The sequence below is a fragment of the Trachinotus anak genome, unplaced genomic scaffold (genome assembly GCF_046630095.1).
Source record: "Trachinotus anak isolate AG129_WGS33_773 ecotype Australia unplaced genomic scaffold, CSIRO_AGI_Tana_v1 ptg000011l, whole genome shotgun sequence".
NCBI lineage: Eukaryota > Metazoa > Chordata > Actinopteri > Carangiformes > Carangidae > Trachinotus > Trachinotus anak.
Genome location: NW_027273862.1, coordinates 16,679,284 through 16,697,934, shown reverse-complemented (window position 1 = coordinate 16,697,934; position 18,651 = coordinate 16,679,284). Strand labels below are relative to the sequence as shown.

At 39.4% G+C, this 18,651-nt stretch overlaps 2 protein-coding genes across 4 annotated transcripts in view; one reads left to right on the top strand and one right to left on the bottom strand.

The window, feature by feature from the left end:
- The first annotated feature begins 34 nt into the window (after nt 1-34).
- sbf2 (SET binding factor 2) overlaps nt 35-18,651 on the top strand; it is a 100,132-nt gene continuing 81,515 nt past the window's right edge. For 2 of the 3 annotated variants that reach the window (XM_071488485.1, XM_071488484.1), the window contains exon 1: nt 9,454-9,636. In XM_071488485.1, the coding sequence (XP_071344586.1) occupies nt 9,582-9,636 (55 nt within the window). In that variant the 5' untranslated portion in view covers nt 9,454-9,581. Of the gene's footprint in view, nt 52-5,974; nt 6,089-9,453; nt 9,637-18,651 lie in introns of those variants that run through there. The other variant, XM_071488486.1, reaches the window with a different exon arrangement.
- Nucleotides 2,517-5,000, bottom strand: adma (adrenomedullin a). The gene is made up of 4 exons (XM_071489749.1): nt 4,874-5,000; nt 4,155-4,257; nt 3,916-4,041; nt 2,517-3,783 (listed from the first exon to the last, which is right to left on the bottom strand). Exons 2-4 carry the CDS (start codon nt 4,247-4,249, stop codon nt 3,480-3,482), a joined length of 525 nt encoding a protein of 174 aa, XP_071345850.1. The 5' UTR covers nt 4,250-4,257; nt 4,874-5,000; the 3' UTR covers nt 2,517-3,479.

Genomic DNA, 18,651 nt, shown 5'->3' with positions numbered 1-18,651 from the left:
GACACAGTATATTGACCCAGACATACTTCAACAGGGCATATCATGGCAAGAGTAAGTGTCTGTATGAGTGTATGTATTCTGTGTATGTTGTAACCTTTAGTTAGAGTTTTAGCACTTTCACTCATACCTTTTCAGAGCAGAATAAAGAGACTTGTAATGCAGCATGTGTGAACTCCTCATGAAGCCTTAGAACCCAGATTTACTGCTGTGGTCATAAGCAGCAGGGGGCCCATAGTCCCTGATTTAGCCTGTGTTTGAGATTATGAAGCTAATCCTCTCAACTCAAGTTATCAGGGTACTTTTAGAGTTGGCTTTAGAGGACTGAGTCTTTGCTCTGGGACTGTATCATTTTGATTGACAGCAGTAATAGCAGACTGATCAGTCATCTCCTCTCATCTGCTATGTAGTGTTGTAATGACTAAACAGTGTGTCAGTGACAGTGCCACAGTGTAAGGAGATGATCTTAATAAATAAGAGTTCCTTATGGTTATTTTTACAGCAGCTCCAGACAGTCCCCTTTCACTCAATTATGTTTTGGGCAGTAAAGTTGAAATGGTGAGTTATCCTAGCGACATTGTGCTGGAAAGAGCAGGTCCTATAATAATACTGTCAACAGATGTCTGAACACAGCGGTAGAAAAATGAAAAGACTCAGATCTTAGCATACAGTAGGCCCTAGACAATGGTCTAGCCATGTCACTGGTGTCACTGGCTAATTGGCCTACTAAAGGAGTGACATGTTCACTGAGTACACTCAGTGGTCCAGAGCTAGATCCATTCAGTTTATTCTTAGATTGCTTTTACTGTGATGATAAACACTGTGCATGTTTTTTTAACCATAAGGGTTTTGGGTAGAAACTAAATTCCTATTAAAAATGTAGAAATACATGTAATCTAATCAGCCACTAGATGGCACATTTGCTTTGTTTTAGGTATTTTACAGTATTTGTTAATGGCCATTTGTGGGGCAGGTATTGGCTAATTCACATGTGGTAGCTACTGTACATTGTTCTGATTTAATTTAGCCATAGACTATTTTTCAGGAATACATTTTTAAAAAAATGAATAAATAAAAACTGAAACCCCCAAAATAAACATCTTTTTATAAAAGTGACATTGTATGTTCTTTTTCTAAGTATAACTCCATCAGTGCAAAATAACAGGTTCCAAGCACAGCACTAACGCAAGAGCATGGCCATGCTGCTTTTATATGTCTTATGCACATAATTTATTTTACTTTATTAAGATGAAAATAAATTTATAATTACTCTTGTATGAGATTTTTTGGAATATTTCACAGTCAATTCTGTATGCTTTACTGAGTAAGAAGGCAGAACCAACAATATAATTCAAGGAATAGTAACAGTTTCAATTTTTCCCACTTATTGCTAAAAAATCTTTATTTTAAGTCACCTGTCTAATAGATAATACCAAGAACTACCCAAACCACTATTTTGGAGTTTTACCCGTCCGGTTTCACTAGATGGCAGGAGACAACATAAAATTAGAGTTTAAATCCTCAGTTTGTTTCTATGTAACCTGTTCACAATCATACAACAAAGTTTTGAACAAAGTTAATTGTTTATAGAAGGAGGGTGAATATCTAGTTATTGAGTCCAGGAAACGCTGATAGCCAAGCTAGTGGCAATGAATACCTCACTCTAAGGATCCAGTTAATTTGACTTTATAACATTCAGTAATTTCTGATTACATCTTTTGTTGTAAAACTGTATATGTGATAAAGTGTATAGTACACTGTGAATTTCTACAGTTGGGAATGAGCAAAGCTAAAGGATAAGATGTTCTCACAGTCTGGACCATTCTCAGTGGGTCATCATGGTCCATCACTCGATGTACTGTTCATCCCACACTTTGCCCACTACGACATTTCCAAACTGCCAAAGACACATGTAGACAGTTGAACCCTTTGCTTTCTGGGACTGGTCTGAGTAAAACGAGCTAAAATGAATACAGCAAAAAGAGAAATCTGTAATTACTGTACATGTCTTAGGTTGTTTGGTCTGAACTCCTTCATAATGTCAAACGAGGGGTGATAATGTGTCAAGTATAGAGGCTCCAGCCTTTCAGTGCCATTCAGTCCGTTTGAATGTAAAGGTCAGTGCTTTGTTGGAACAGTTTTTGTGATGCTCTCGCAGGAATGTTGGACCGGAACCCCCTGCATCGGCCTTCTCATGCCCCAATCATCTACCATTGAACACAGATGGAACTAAAGCCTCAGCCTCCTCTGATGGCTTTAGGGCTGCTCTGTGGTGTGGGGTGAGCCAACAAATATGAGCTGAACTAAGCAGGAATGTGCCTGGCACCCTGTCTGCCCTTTTTTTTTTAGGGAAGGGGGGCATCATAACTAGGGGAATGTAGTGAGAGGAGGGAAGGCTCTAATGAGACCCTATAATCACTTAACAGAGACCAGGTGTGTCTGTGTAGCAGTCCACTCTAGACAATAGACTGCCACTTTGAATTTACAAGAGCCAGGAGCAAAGGAGGTCTGGACAAGGGTTAGATTTTGTATGCAAAATGTTTATTGATTGACAATGTTATTGCTTTGACACAAATAAAATAGAACACATTTACAAATATATAATATACCTATAAAACAGATATCCTATTACCACAGTTTGCAAAAGAATAATGACAAATAGCTACAATGCCCATATATATTTCTTCCTGTACAAAAATAGTTCTATCTGCATAAGTACTTAAATGTAACCTCTATATAATATTTAAATAAAGGGATTCTTATATACATATACCTGCAATAAAAACAAATATAGATTGCACATGTTTTTGTACAAACAATAACAAGTTCAAGTATATTTCAATCCATTGTGGACTGGCACATATCTCACAGAATCAAAAAGGCATTTTCCCTTATACAGTGTCCAAAACTTTATATAAACTGAGAGCTTCAGAGCACTGTAGCCTCTTCCTGTTTGGCATTGTGATGAAGATGTCTTTTCCTGATGATTCATTTGACTTTTAGTCCAAATGGAAAAGTGCAGACAAGTGCTGACGGTTTGACAGTTTGGAACATGTTGGTATAATCCTCAGAGGATAGCACTTATCAAAGTCCTGGCCTTGAGGAATAAGTGTGTGAAGTCCCAGAATCTTAGAAGAGAGTTCCCTCTTTAAGCCAGAGGATGTGTGCACTTTGCCAGGTATTTGCACTCTTCCTTTCCCTCTGCCAGGCAGTGAGCAGCACCTGTAGTTTTCTCCATGCTGTGCCATCCAGTGTCTGTAAGCTAGCTGCAGTTGTTTGCACGCTCCACAGCGCTGAGCTGCAAGGCTCAGCCGCTAGACAAACTCAGTGCAGCCAGTCTTGCTCTGACTCAGTTCTCATGCCTGGAAAAAATGTGCTGGAGAATACTTGGCAGGAGTCTGAGGCATTTCGAGAATTTTAGAACAGAGCAGAGAGAACACTAACTTTCAGCTACTCCCTTGCTTTTGTTCTCAACTCCTTGTTCATGTCCGTCTGAGGAGAGCCTCAAGCTTGTGAACTTGCGAATCAGTTATTCTCCACTTGGGTCTCAGCCTGTCCTGCTCTAGCCTCAATGTGACCATGTGTGCTGGGACAGATCGACGCCTCCGGCCGTATCCCTGTGGGCTGATCTTGTCAACGGGGGCACTTCCAATCTTCAACCTGTTATTGAGCTGGTGTAGGCGGTGTGCCAGGTCGTGCACTGTGCAGGTGCCCAGCGAACAACCTTGTCTTCTTGACTGGTTGCCTGAGTTTTTCGACCTCTTGGTTCGGACATTGATGTCAGTGCTGGAGAACAGAGAAAGAGAGGACATTAATCAATGCTGTTAATTTGTGAGTTGTTAATGAACATTTAAATGACAAAAAATAATATGACAACAAAATGGAGACAGTTTATAGCTTTCCTGGTTAATGCCTCACCTGGAATGTGGCAGCAAGGTATCCCTGATATCCTCTGGTCTGACAAAGTGCTCAGACTCTGCTGTCTTCTGTACTGATACACTGTCAAGATCCCGTCTCAATCTGCTCCTTAGCCATATGCCTAGTCTGGAGAGGAAAATAAAGTCCATTAGCCTCAGGTAGATAATTCAACAGACAGGTAACTGCTGTCACATATTGTATCAGATGAAAATATTTTGATTATTGAATGAATGACTCACCTTTTTTTCAACTCCGGATTCACTTCAAGTTCCACACAGTGTGCTACTGTTGCCAGCAGGCAGCAATAGAGGAAGGACTGGAAGATCAATTTCATTTTGACTCCTGTGGAAAGTATAGAATTTTTTTTTAGTTATTTATTTATTCTAGAAATTAATATTTAACTGCATAAATTCCCTACTGTGCCTCTATGCATCTAAAACTCCCTCATGCAGTAGTCCCTTAAGTGCCACATTGGTGCTTGCTTACACAAGAGTCCAAAAGCCAAGTTATTTGCACTTATCATTCATTTATTTAAAAAGTTAAACTAAGGTCAGATTTTGCCCGGTTAAGTAAACCTACAACTATGCTTTGGGCCCCTGGCCAATAATGTGAAGGACACAAGGGTTCAAAATAGGCTCCACTCAAAAGTCAAACAAAAACTAAAATGCCATTCAACATAGTCATTGGATTAAACAGAGCAAAACATAGCAAAATTAATTGCAACTAGAAAACAATATATGATGTACTACCCCTGTTGGATGCTTTACACCTTGAAGGCAGTTCCTCCACAGACGCACACATTAAGAGCTGAACTGCTTATATAACCAGACAGATAACCTGTCCTTGTCTCTACACTTATGCCCTGACCTCAAAAAAGCAAGGATAAAGCCATCAGCTGGGAGAAGGGCAAATCACAGCAATATATTTTTTTTCCTTTTTTAAAAAAAAGTGCACATACCTGTAATTCTCTGATTATTCAGTTGGATGAGATAGCTCTTCTTGTAGAATCAGCTTTAAGAGAGTACTCCACTGGTTTCTTGAAATTGCCACTAGTTCTGTAAGGCAGCTGTGTCACTCTGCTAATAGCTTCTACACACCAGACTGTGAGCCTTTATACAGGAGGTGGGAGGGGCTCACTGACTGACACAGTCTCTCATCCTTTTCCCCCACCCCACCCACTGCATTACTGCTGTGCTGCTGCTCATGTGGTACTACAACGCAACACAGTAAAAATGTCAAAAATTAAAATCAAAAATTAAAATGGTAAAGGAGCATAGTTTTAGAGCTCACAGAGTAAGTGCAGCTATTGCATCTTCTTGTCAATTTCACTGAGTGAAAACATAAAGGCTTTGACAGCTCTGTATAAATTATGTACCAGCAAAGTTTCAAATTCTCATAAAATGCACTTTGTTTTATTTCAGGGTTTGTTTTTAATTGCACTTAATAAATGGTCATCAGTTATGTTAATCAAATATTTAATTCACTGTTCCACTTAGAGTACAAAATGTGCATCTTAGCTGACTGCTTTCTATATGGGTGTATTAGAATCTAAATAATAACAGATGAAAATGTTTAAACATTCATCTTGTTTTATTTGCACCTTAAGGTCAGCTGGATATTGTTTTTTGTTAAAATTAATTTTAGTTCAACTACACAAATTGTATAAAATAAAAGTTAAGGAATGTTTCCACAGTCTTTTCAGGGCACTCCCCGACACAGTGAACTTCCATGTCAGCTTGAAAGTACACTGGATGATGTATTTGAGATTTGGAAAGAAACAAGCATTGAGTAACTGATTAAGTATGATAGGTACGCCCAACTATAAACACAATATACTCAATGTATTTGTTTATACAAGGCAAATATTTGACTCTGGACATAACATACTTTATTTTGATATGTGGATAAATGTGAAATGGAACTTTACAATTATCTGAAAATATATCTAGTAATCTGAATTGAACAATGAACAACATTGACTCAGACATTCTGTTAAATAATTCTGCTGATATGTTGCTCTTATAGATTGTAGGTAATATGACTTCACTTTTCATCCTAGGAATTCATACACAAGAATCTGTCAGGTGATAATGGGAGAGCCATCAAGTCTGCCCGTATGTCTTAGAGGACGTCAACCCCCCACATTATTCGACTTCATGGGATGACCAGTATAGTGAGTCACTCTTAACCTGCATGCACCATGTTATACATGACCAGGCTATGTCTGTGTGTGTTAATATTATAGCTAAATAACTGAAAGCAACACAGAAAGAAGATATTTCAAATCAGAGCACTGGAAAACAGTTTATTCTCTAAGGCTCAAAACAACAGCCCTGTCAGTGGGGTTCATGAAGCAAATGTGGATAAGGCATACAAAGCAAGCATACAAAGAAAGGGCTAACAGAAATGACACACCGGGGAGCCTCTATCCCACTGCCCCACAGCTAGATTATGTCTATTTCTAAAATGACTATATTGCTATGAAGAGATAATCATCACCTCAGAAACAGAGTAAGAGACTCCAAAGAGACTGAAATCATACGTTCAGTGTATGAAATGTTGTAAATACTGGAGAAAAAGGATATAGTTTTATCAGTGTAGAAATTCCAGTGTAGAAATTCCCACAAGGTGTAATGTAAATTAGTCCCATAGAGTAGTTCTAAGCTTTCATTTTTTATTCAGATTTTTGTTTCACTTTCGATAAAGGGGAAAAACTGTACCTTGGGTTCTTTCAATAGAATTTTCAGCATCAAGCAATTGACATTTTCCTGTAGCATATCATATCTTATTGTTTTTAGTCCCTGACACAGAACCTTCCTGAGTTTATTTATATCTCCTGCAACCTCATTCCATACACAGTGTCGTATTTTAAACTCAAAAAAATAAATAAATGTCAAACATATGTGCTGTAAGCCAGTGAATGTTTTGTACGCAGTTTGTAACAATAATTGCCTCCAGCAGACAAGTAATCCCCTTACCAGAGTTTACAACATGAGGTTGTGCAATCATGCCAACGGAGTTCTACTATTGCTTTTTGGCTCCTTATATAGCAATCCTTTGCTTGTCCTCCATGAAGTTGCTATTGTAACGTGAGTGACAGTTTTTGCACGACCTTATACTCTATGTATCAGCAGGTACGTGTGGCAGGAAACCTGAGCAATTAATGTCGTGTATGCCAGGAAAAAGAGGGTGTGAACCCCAAAGGCACAAATAAGATAGATGATTCATACTTGTTATAATGCTGTGATAAACCTAGAAATGTCTGTCACGAGGAAATGTGTGTTCTTTGGCGTCCCATGACTTTGCCATCATTCTTGTGTGACAGTAAACACTGTACGCAGACACCTGGTCTGTATTTCTTCATGTTTTGGCACGGGTTCAACTATTTGACTACCTCTGTCTTCATCTTCCTTTTGCTAGCAAGCAAGAAAAATAAACGGGACAAGAGATAAAGAAAGCAGATAAAACAACAAGTTAGAGAGACATTAAAAAGGGTGTGAAGTGAGAGAAGACATTGGAAACGGCTGTGCTCCTGCTGTTGTTGACAGTGACGGCGGTTTGTGTGCTCCTCTCACACACATTAGCTTAAGCACTGGTTTACATGCGCGATTCCCTGTGACAGCTTTTCCAGTTGTCGTAAATATTCAGTATTCAAATCACAACCACCTTCAGCTTAATAGAGCAACTTTAAAACAAAAGAAATATCTGTGACAACATCAATGTTTTTCCTCTTGTGGCACCACAAAACTGAAGTCTTTAGAAATGGGTAAAAAACTGTGGATCCATGAAATAATCTCCCATTAGTTTAAGTTGGACAGTTTTTTTTCACATGAAGGGGAGAAAAGAATCTCAGCTCTTTGGATTAAAGTAATATATTGTAACATAACTAGCATTTCCCTTTGCTGGTTTCAGACTTGACCACTGGTTTCCTTCCAATGAAAGCTGTGTGTAGTTTTTGTTGCAATGAAGTGTACTTGGAACAAATCTTTCTGATAACTCTACACCCACATAGCACTTTATTAGGTATGGTACACCTGCTTATTTGTGCAGTTATCCAGTCAGGCAATCACGTGGCAGTAGTGCAATACAGGTCAGGAGATTCAGTTAATGTTCACTCAAACATCAGAATGTGGAAAAAATGTAATCTCAGTGACTTTGACCGTGGGATGATTGTTGGTTAAGATGGGCTGGTTTGAGTATTTCTGAAACCGTTGATCTTTTGGGATTTTCACAAACAGTTTTTACTCAGAATGGTATGAAACATTCAGTGAGCAGCAGTTTTGTGGACGGAAACACTTGTTGATGAGAGAGGTTAGAAGAGAATGACCAGACTGGTTGGAGCTGACAGGCTACAGTTATTCAGATAACCACTCTTTACAGCTGTGGTGGGCGGAAAAGCTTTTTAAAAAGCACATGTCAAAACCATGAGGTGGACTGGGCTCCAGCAACAGAAGACCATGTTAGGTTCCACTCCTGTCAGCCAAGAACAGAAATCTGAGGCTGCAGTGGGCACAGGCTCACCTGGTCTGATGAATCTGGATTTCTGCTGAGGCACACAGATGGTAGAGTCTGAATCTGGCATCAACAGCATGAATCCATGGACCCAACCTGCCTTGTGTCAACAGTCCAGGCTGGTGGTGGCGGTGTAATGGTTTGTGGAATTATTCCTTGGCACACTGGCAGCTTGTCTGGGTTTTGTTGCTTACCCTGTGCTTCCCTTTAAGGCCACAATTTAACATCTTCTATTGGCCCACCATGTCATAAAGCAAAAGTTGTCTCAAACTGTTTTCATAAACCTGACAATGAGTTTAGATTTGAATCCCATAGAACGCCTTTAGGATGTGGTATAACAGATGATTGGCAGCATGGCTGTGAAGCCGACAAATCTGGAGAAATGAATTTGATGCAGTAGGAACAGAATGTGGAGGAATGTTTCCAACATCTTGTGGAATCCATGCCATAAGGAATTGAAGTTGTTTTAAGAGTAAAGGTAGACTTTACCTGATATTAATATGGTGTTCCTAATAAAGTGCTCGCTGAGTGTATCTTATCTTGAGGAAAAGAGAGGATAGTGAGTATAAAAGAGTAGGATAATATGATTTAACCTTGTGGAAATGATCTGCTGAGTACATTGGTGTGTGAATATTTTGCCTGCTACCATAAAACATTTATCTATCAATGTATCAGCCTTTTCAGTGAATCTTTTTCAGCAACAGTAAACAGTGCTTTGGGACCAGTTTTTTTCAAATTGGGGTCTGTGGACCTACAGAAGTACTTGGAAAGCTCCAGGTCTCCACCAAATCCAGAAGTGTTAAGATTTCCCATCTCTTGCAGGTGGTCCCCCTCACATGACAACTGGTCTGCGACTGTACTTATCAAAATATATTTCCAGCAGTTACAATAAAATATAGTCATTTCCGGTGTGGGGGCAGTCTGTTTGGCTATCCTTGTTATAAAAAAAAAAGGTGGGGTCCCCATGCTTCAGGGCCAAAAAGGGGCTCTGTTGGGACACAGTGCTGTATTTGTAAACCCAAGGGCCCACGCCCATGGATGTCTCCCGCTCCTGCACGCAAGCGCAGTGACACTCCTTCTGTCAAACATGGCTGTGCTTTGGAAGAAGGAAAAATGCTGAATTGTGTTGGTATATATCGGGAAAAGCAGCAGACATGGCTAGATTGGCTGACTATTTTATTGTCGTGGGATACGATCAGGAAAAAGCTGGTAAGTTTGGCGGCGAAGCGGCTCGCAGATTGAACTGCGAAGCTGAGGTTTGTGTCCAGGCCGTCAGTCAGTGTGGTGATGTTGATGCTAGATAGCTTTGCGCTTAGCCTACCGCTAGCCACACAGCTACCAGGCGAGTCTGGGAAACACTTTCTTTTCTCTCATTAGCCGGCCAGATGCTGGGTATGGTCTGGCGGGCATGTATTTTACAGATCAAGCACACGCCTGATGGCAGGTCGCCATTGGATCTTCACAGCGACTCGCTGCGATATTTGACTTGGACCAGTCGAAACTTTTCATGGATTCAAAATCAGTCACATCCTGTCCCTGATCGTGCTGCTGTCAGGTCCGGAGGCTGGTTTCACTGCCAGCTAATGAGCCACTTGCTGAATAATGCTCACAAAAGATGATATCAAATTTGGCTGCCCCTTGGTCATATTTGTTTTGCTGACACAATCGAGGTCAGTATTAGTATTGGCTGCCAGTGTTTTGTATTTTTGTTGCGCAACGTTGGTGGCGGTGGTCGTGCACTTTGCCTGCCCTGCGCGCTCTGTTTTGGGTCTATTTTTACCTGCCGCGGCCGCACTTGTCAATGATTTGTTGTGTTAGATTTGTTTTTGCCGGAAGAGTGCTCAACTTTTTCACGATGGGCGTAACGTTGCACAGCTGCGAGGAAAGGCAGTCCCTGTGCTCAACCAGATCCCCTGCACTCTTCTCCCTCTCCACTGTTGTTCTGCAGTGGGACAGGAAGCTCCCCATGCTTCCACTTAAATGTTGTGCCTCAGGTCCAGCCTCACATTCTTTTCATCCAAAACAGGGAACTGCTTTGCACGCATTTCCAAACATTTACACACACGAATAGATGAAAACCTCTTGGCATTGCACAGATGTTGAGTCCTCACATTTATAATTTTCCCAAATGATAAATCATACTTTGTAAATACCTCAGACCTCTACAATTTATTGCCACTCTTCTTGTTCTTAGGATAAGAGCTGTTGCTCAGTGAGCAGCCTGGAGAAAGTAAAGATATTCAGCTAATCTGCCATAAGGGAACAAACTGAAGTTCCGAGCCTCTTTCAGTGGCGCCTGTCCAGCGCCATGTGTGTCAAAGAGGGGGCCAGAGCAGCTGAATCCTCTTAGTCGCCACGGCTTGCTATGCACAATAGGTAAACAGTGTCTTTCATCAGCTCTGTGCATCCCAGGGCCAACTGACAAATGAATTTTTTGTGCTCCAGGGACAAAATGTTCCTGGCGTCACCAGAAGAGTCTGAATGGATTCACAGTCAGACTGTCTCACCACTAGAAGACACGGGGACCATGAGTTTATTTTTTTCTCCACCGGCTGCTGCTGATGATGAAGTCGTCTGTAGAGAGAGCAAGCAATAAAAGTCTGCCATCTCAGAATGTGGTCGATTAGGACACTGTTACAGGCTCATGTCTCATCCACATGTAAGCCTCTCTGGAGGACAAAAATGATCCCCCTATCCTTATTGAATTGTATTTGTCTGCTGTTATTATGTTTTGCTGAGTGTAATGAAGCGTTTCATATATTGGTTTGAGCCAGAGCCCTGCAAAGATGCCCTCGTTCATAAGTTGGAGTGATTTTCTCAGAACTGGAGAATTAAAATGAATGACTTACAGATTTGAATTACAGAGGAAAATAAAATTATAACTGTTTATTTGTCTAACTATTCAGAGGAATGCCTTTGCCCAGTGAAATAGGCTTATAGAAACTAGTCTGGTCACAGTATTGTGCAGTGCGTCGTCTAGACAACAGATTTTTTTCCATCCACCTTGCTCGTTAATTCAAACCAGGGATCTCAACGTGGGTCATCACCAAGCCTCCTGCACCGCGCTGGCTTTTGCTCCACTGGCCTGACCCAGTTCTCATTGTTAGATTACTATGGATGGATCAGTTGGAAATAACGCTAAGCATGCAATCTGTTGAGGAATAGGCTCAGTTCCAATTTGTAGTGAGTCAGAATTGCACTATAAAAACTAAGTCAAAATCTTTGAAAATATTTCAATTGTTAGAATTGTTGAAATAGGATTAGTGTTGTTAATGTAAAATAATTTGCATGTAACAGAGTCCTATGCTTTTAAAGTAGGACAAACCCAGTGCTTAGCTACAGGTAGAAGTAACAGTGTTAGTGGTGATGAAGCTTCAATCTGGGTGATGCAGGATGTTGTGGAGGTAGAAATATGGGCAGAGGCTGTACAGTGAAGTTTCTAAATTCTGTTCAGATTGTTACACCCAGTTTTACTGACTTTCTTTATTGCTTTTTTCTTACTTTTCTTTGTCCCTTGGGAATGAACATAAATCCAGGATATATGTCTCCAGCAAGAACATTGTGATATTTTCACTGTGAGACAGGTGACCTATTTAGAAAAATTATTGAGAGTCACATAACTAATGGTCAAATCGTTGTGCTTGGAGCAGCAGACTGAAGTGGTTTAAAACAAACAAAAAGAAAGGGAAGTGGGGCAATTTGTATTGCTGTAGTTTATTGTTGGCCTATGGCAGGACACTGTTGTCATTTTAGTGCTTCAGATATGTGAAAAATAACATGAAGTGATGAGTGTGATAAATGTGAACTGGATTCCTTCATCAGAAATCTGACCAGAGTCTGCTTCCCCCGGGGCCAATGTCATGAGCCACAAACCTTGGAAATATTTTCATGAATAATGTTGGAATGTGAAAATGCTGGTTTAGATGGATGCAGTCTGTATTGAAGCTGCTCTGTATTATGTGTTTTACTTTTGCAGTAGAACACCCGTTTCTCTTTATGGGAAGGGGGACATGTACGGCTTGGCTTGCTGTTCACCATAAATTGTAATTTGCCAAGTGAAAAAGAGGAATTTGCCCAGCTGCTTTTCTCGAACACTTTATTGGATGGATATTATCACTCTGTATTGAATCAAACTGCTTTTGGAATGTGTTTCACAGACATTGTGCCCAATCTTTACTCTGTGTGACTTTACGGTCTGGATTTTCTGGAATGGCTTATGTAACACAGCACAGTCCTGCAAAATAACAAAAAAAAATGATTTCCAAAAGATCAAGAGCAAAAATACTTCCATCTGCTCATATTTTTTGACTGTGATATGTCCTTGTATCATAAGATGTGTATTTGTGGAGATGCAAGTATGCACGCTTTAGATGTGGAGTACTTTCTTTATCAGCCTGCACTGTAATGTTGCATGACTCAAATTCATAAATGCCTTTAAAGCATTATTTTGATAATTTACAAAGAATGAGCCCAAGTTTTATCCATCAAAACTTTCATGAATTTACCTTCTGTTACAACTTCTCAATAAGTGTTTGTTTTTTGTGCTGGCTTTCTTGGCAAACTCGTAACGAAAGTGGTTTGGCCCAAAGAAGAAAAGTTTTTGTCTGCTATTTTTGTTTATTTGCTTACTTTACTCAGTACATGGTGCATGTTGGTGTGTCTGTGGATTGTCTTAATATTTTTTTTTCTCTTAACTTTTAAGCTTAACACTGTTATTAGAAAATTTCTTGATTTTCACTCGAGGCTCTGAAGTGGTTTTCAAGTTTGTGTTGGTCTGCATCAGTTGGGGTGTGTAGTTTTATGTCTTGTTGATTATCTTCAAGTACTTTTTGACTTACACTCGCACGTCTGTGCTGGATTCTGAATATAACGATGGTTTCCTCATTTCAGGGAATGCCTGCACAGTTTAGCTATGTGTTACTGAGGTCATGAAATATTGTGCTTTTTCTTGCAGCATTTTCTGAATGGAACATGATAGAAAATCTGGAGCTCTTACCTCTCTTATTTCAGAATATGAAAGTGTATGTGTTTTATTTTGTCTAGTTGAATAAAATGACACATTTCTCGTAACTAAAACTCGATTTATAACTTAACAGGATCAGAATGTTGTGCAGGAAGTTGTTGGAACCTGTATCAAAAGGCTTTATTTTATATTTATAAACTCTCTGTTCCTTTGTCTAAAAATATGTTGCAACAAAACTCAACAAAGCATTAACTCCGGATAATCAGTCCAAGATTATGTTTGACAGGCGTTTATTTATACTAAGGTGATGGCTAAAAGTCATATGTTAGCTTAGTAAGTACAACATTTGGCCATGTAATGCTATTAAGTAAACATTGTTTGGACACACTGACTTCAGAAACTGTCTCTTCCAACAGCTGGAGATGTTGATTCCATGTTGAAGATGTCAGATGTTGAAATGCTGCCATGTGTTGTGGTTGGTTTTCTAAATCATTAGTTATTCAAGTCAGGTCAAATTGTGTAGTAGGTTTCATCAGCAGCAACATAAACACATGTTGAAGTGTTGGTCTGCTCTGTTTATTTGCATCATTTGTTATAACTAAATTTGCAGCATAGTTGTGACATAAGAATAATTCATGTCAAATGAGCAGTTTGCAATGCGTTTCTCTATATTTATTGTAGTCAGGTAATATCACCACTTAAATCTCAAAATAATGTTTGCATAGGTGCATCATGTATCTGCTATTTAAAAAAAAAAGCACCTGTGACACACTGTATGTAATGGACATATACTACTGTCCATTACAAGATTGGTTGTTAGATATTATGAATAGTAGACTATAAATAACTGTACTATCAATCTACAATCCTGAAAACAATGTATATGCCCTTATTATCTATTCTATATATATAATCATAATTTATTGCTTAAACATAGTGATAATTGTAACAAGTTTCAGATTTCAGTGCAAAGTTGCTGGCAATTGATAATTTATGAGATTATCTGTAGAAATTACCTTAGGAAACCATACCTCTAATATCTACAATTTTAGCTTGACGGCTGCAATGGCTATAGGGATTTATCAGAATTATAAGGCTCTCATACGTCCTTCAGACAGCCGCTGGTGGCAAATGTCAGTCCTATTTCAGTATTATTTCAAGACCAAGAGGTTGCTTGTGGTTAACGAAGGTGTCACATTAATATTGTTACTCGGAGTAAGATGGCAGATCTGGAATTGTTTTTCTTCTATTTTACATCTTGGATTCGCTGCTTTCATTGATTGCTTTTTTTAACTCCACATTTGGCAGTGTGACATTTGGATTCAGACTTGGTGGTGAGAGGCAACCTGACCACAATGGAGGAGTTTCTTCCTCTGTGTTGTAGAGTTTAAAACTGATGTGGGGAAACTCCATTGGCTACTGCTACACTACTCTCAGTCTGTTGATAAGATATACAATCAGTGCTTTGTGATGTCTGTGGTTATACAAATTTTGCTAAAGTTCATGTCAGGAAACATTTTAGTCATGACATTTAAGGGTAAATGAAATATGACAGATGAAATAGGTTGTTGGAAAAAACAAAATCCTGTAAAACATGAGGTCATCCCGGGGTAACCATTTCCTCAATCTGATGAAATTTAATATCAGTTTCTTCCTCATTTAAAACTGATACTTTGTTGAATTAAAAAGAACTCAGTCTGGATTTCTTGAATTCAGACATGGTTCTGAACTCAGACTAGTCTGGATAGGATTAATATATCCACAGATGTAACCAGAGGCTGTAAAATGAATTGTATCCTATTGTATCCAACTGGTGTTCACTGGAGGCAGACTGGTTTGAACCCTTGGCTGACTCAGTGATGATTATGGAATTGATAAAAGTGAGCAACACAGCTTTTATTTTTCTTGAGCTGTAGGAAAGAGCAAGTAATGAAAAGATGACTGATTAGTTTGTTAAAGACATTAAAGGTGATCATGACATCTGTGGAATGTGAAGTTAGGCTAATTCATTGTTCTCCATGGAAAACAATTTTATTTGTGGCCATCAGCAAAGAGATGTGTATGGGGTATTTTGATTTTTTTTGAAGCTCTTCTCCTGGACGATATACTTTTTCTCCCAACATTTTGACCTGGACATGACCTTAAGGACTCGCTATCTGTTTTACATATTTTTCCTGCGCTGCAGCTGCCTGTGGAGGCTGGAAAGCTGATTAAGATATTTATGATGACATCAGTTTGCTAATCTCTAATACCCTTTTGCCATGCAAATAACATCACGTGTCTTTGCATATTGTCCTCATAGATCATTCAAAACAGTTTCCTGATGATGATCACCCTTGAGACCAGACTGGATATTCCAGTGCTTCACTAATGATCTTAAATCTGTTATCATATAAATTATATATATATATATATATATATATATATATATATATATTCTGTGATGCTGGACAGCTCAGTTTTAATTTGGGTATTTGAAACAGGTCTCTCAAGCTAAATAGCAGAGTGAGGGACTCAAGTGATGAAAAGAATGTTCAAGTGAAGGGCGCTGCTGCGTACACACCGACTGCTGGAATAGAGATTAAGGCAATGTGACGGCATCTGTGGTGATTTTACTGGGATGTAGCCACATCTGATGCACAGCTGGAAGCTCTACGTTCAACCCAAACTCATTTGGATATGATATGTCCAACAAAACTTCACATTAATAATCACGCACAACCAGTCATTGATTCAGTGACATGGACACGAAGGCATCCTCAATCTCTTAATTGCTGTAATGGGGAGATGTAAATTAGTTTTTGAATGAACTTTCCCTTTAACCTCAGATCTTGATATTGGTGTGGAGGAAAGTGAATAAGCGATACCTGTGAACTGGTTCCAGAACAGCCCACCTGTGTGCGTGTCTGGGCCAAAATCAGGTTACAGGCTGACGTAAATGTTACGTAAACTAGCAGAGTCCACTGGTGGCCTTTCCATACATGGTAAAATAAGCATTTGGCTGATTCAATCAACAGTAACAGCAGCAAGATAAATCAGGGAGATGAATGGAGCTTTTTTTCCCAAGGGGAGAAACATCTGCTCTAATCAAGAAAGACTAACAACTTTAACTCTGTGGTTTTCCACTTGTTGTTGAAACTATGCTAAATCATGCAACTCAGTGATAAATTATTAGGTTCATCTAATCTTTCTAAGTTGCTTAAATCAGATATTTGTGTGTGTGTGCACGCATGTGTGACGTCCGGGTATTTCTGTCATGGGGACCTAAATCTGTAATCTGTTTGGAAACTCACATTATTGAGTACAAAATGTACTTACAAAAAGTAAGTCAGCATAATGAAAGTCATTCAATTTTAAGGTGAAGACACGTTTTAAGGGAGAGTAAGGTTAGGTTTAAGTTAAGGGTAGATAAGGTTAAGGAATGCATTATTTGAATGAGTGACGTGAACCCCACAGGGATAGTGAGACAAATTTGTGTGTGAGTGTGTGGACGTGCGTGTGTGTGCGTGTGTGTGTGTGCGTGTGTGTGCGTGTGTGTGTGTGTGTGTGTGTGTGTGTGTGTGTGTGTGTGTGTGTTGGTACTGATTTGCAGTGAAAGCCTGTGCTATCAGAGCACTTCTGAACCACGCTGCATGCAAATTGCAAGAGCATTGGACATTGACTACAATCCAGCCTGCAGATGACAGCACATTCTAAGCTGGACTCCACTGATGTGGACTCTTAAGTAAAAATTTAAAATCTAACTCAACTTATCAAAGCTAGAGAAACAGGAGGTGTAACTACTGTACATGACCGATGGCACTGGCAGGATTATATTTCATAGTACACACTGCTTGTAGGCTACCTTTAGGTTTCCCACTAGGGTTGCCACCTGTCCCCACCTGTCTTCTAATACAGGACTGTCCCATATTAGAAGATTACATACTGCAATATGTCCTGTATCCCGTGCTGTGAATAATGTAATGTCAAGTAAAACCAAAGGAGAAGGAGAAGTTTATCAATGATTATAAGTTATAAGTACACAAGAGTGTGCGTTAGCATTTTAAACATCTCAAAAAATGTTCAGCATTAAACCAGGCAACGGATTCCCTCATTTAGCTAAATATACTAACAGAATCCATCACTAGGCCACTAGGAACCCTATCGATTGATATTTCTGAACAGTTGTATTTTATGAGCTGTTTTATGGCCTGGGACCTGCTACAAACCTCAGAAAGAATTTGTGGGCATCATGGTGTGGTCAAGACCATTTGGTAATAAGAAAACATTGATGAATCGCACAGCAGTTCAGAATAGGTATTGTATGAGCTCAAATTAAGATAAAATCTATGCATATAGAAGAGGCCCGATGTTTGTACTGGACAATGCAAATCTCTAACGTTACTTATTAAAGGCTTGTTAGTTCATAGTTATTGTTCTAATAAATAGGCCCCTATAGCCATTACAGAAAAAAAACTCAAATATGTAGATATATATCATATTTCATCAGAAAGTTGAAAAACATAATAATGTTTTTTTTTGGTCATTGATGTACCACACACAGTCTGTGCTGTATTGAGCTGGAAATGAGCCATACTCTTAAACATGCACACGCGTGCCATGGACTTGGACAGGTTTTGTTCTTGTTGTTTTAACAGCTTCTGCCAAAAAAATAAATAAATAAATAAACTCGATTTTGGACTTCACCCCCCTCGCATCTTGCTAGTAGATGTTCAAATTAGCATGTTCCTTTTCAGGCCTGGGTTCTATTATCCTCGCTGATGGGGTTCTTTATAGTTGTCAGGGGGGTCGTATTTGAAGGCACGGCTTGTTTTAATACACGAGTGCAGCCTTATGGAATGTGAGGAATTCTGTCATTTATTTTCATCCGTGGCTGAAAATTAGAACTTGGAGCACTCAGAGCATGTGATTTCAATTAGAGGAGCTGTAAAGACCTGGAGACACGTAACGGTCAGACAGACTGGTGTTCTGCTAGCACCAGTCTCCGTGCAGTGCCTGGACACTCTCCACAGGTGAACATAGGCAAAAGTAAAGTATCCATCTCTTTTCTGTTTAAACTAGCACACATTCACCCAGGAGCCTCATCATGATTAATCAGTCACTCTCTTTGACAGAGATGTAGCTGTTGACAGCAGGCTTGAGGCACTCAGTGCAGGAGGGCTGTAGCCGGCCACTGAGGACCTCATGTCATTATGATGATGTGTAGCAGTTCATTCTCCTGTTTGCTTAAGCAATTTGCCTCCCTTGTGCATGGTATCTGA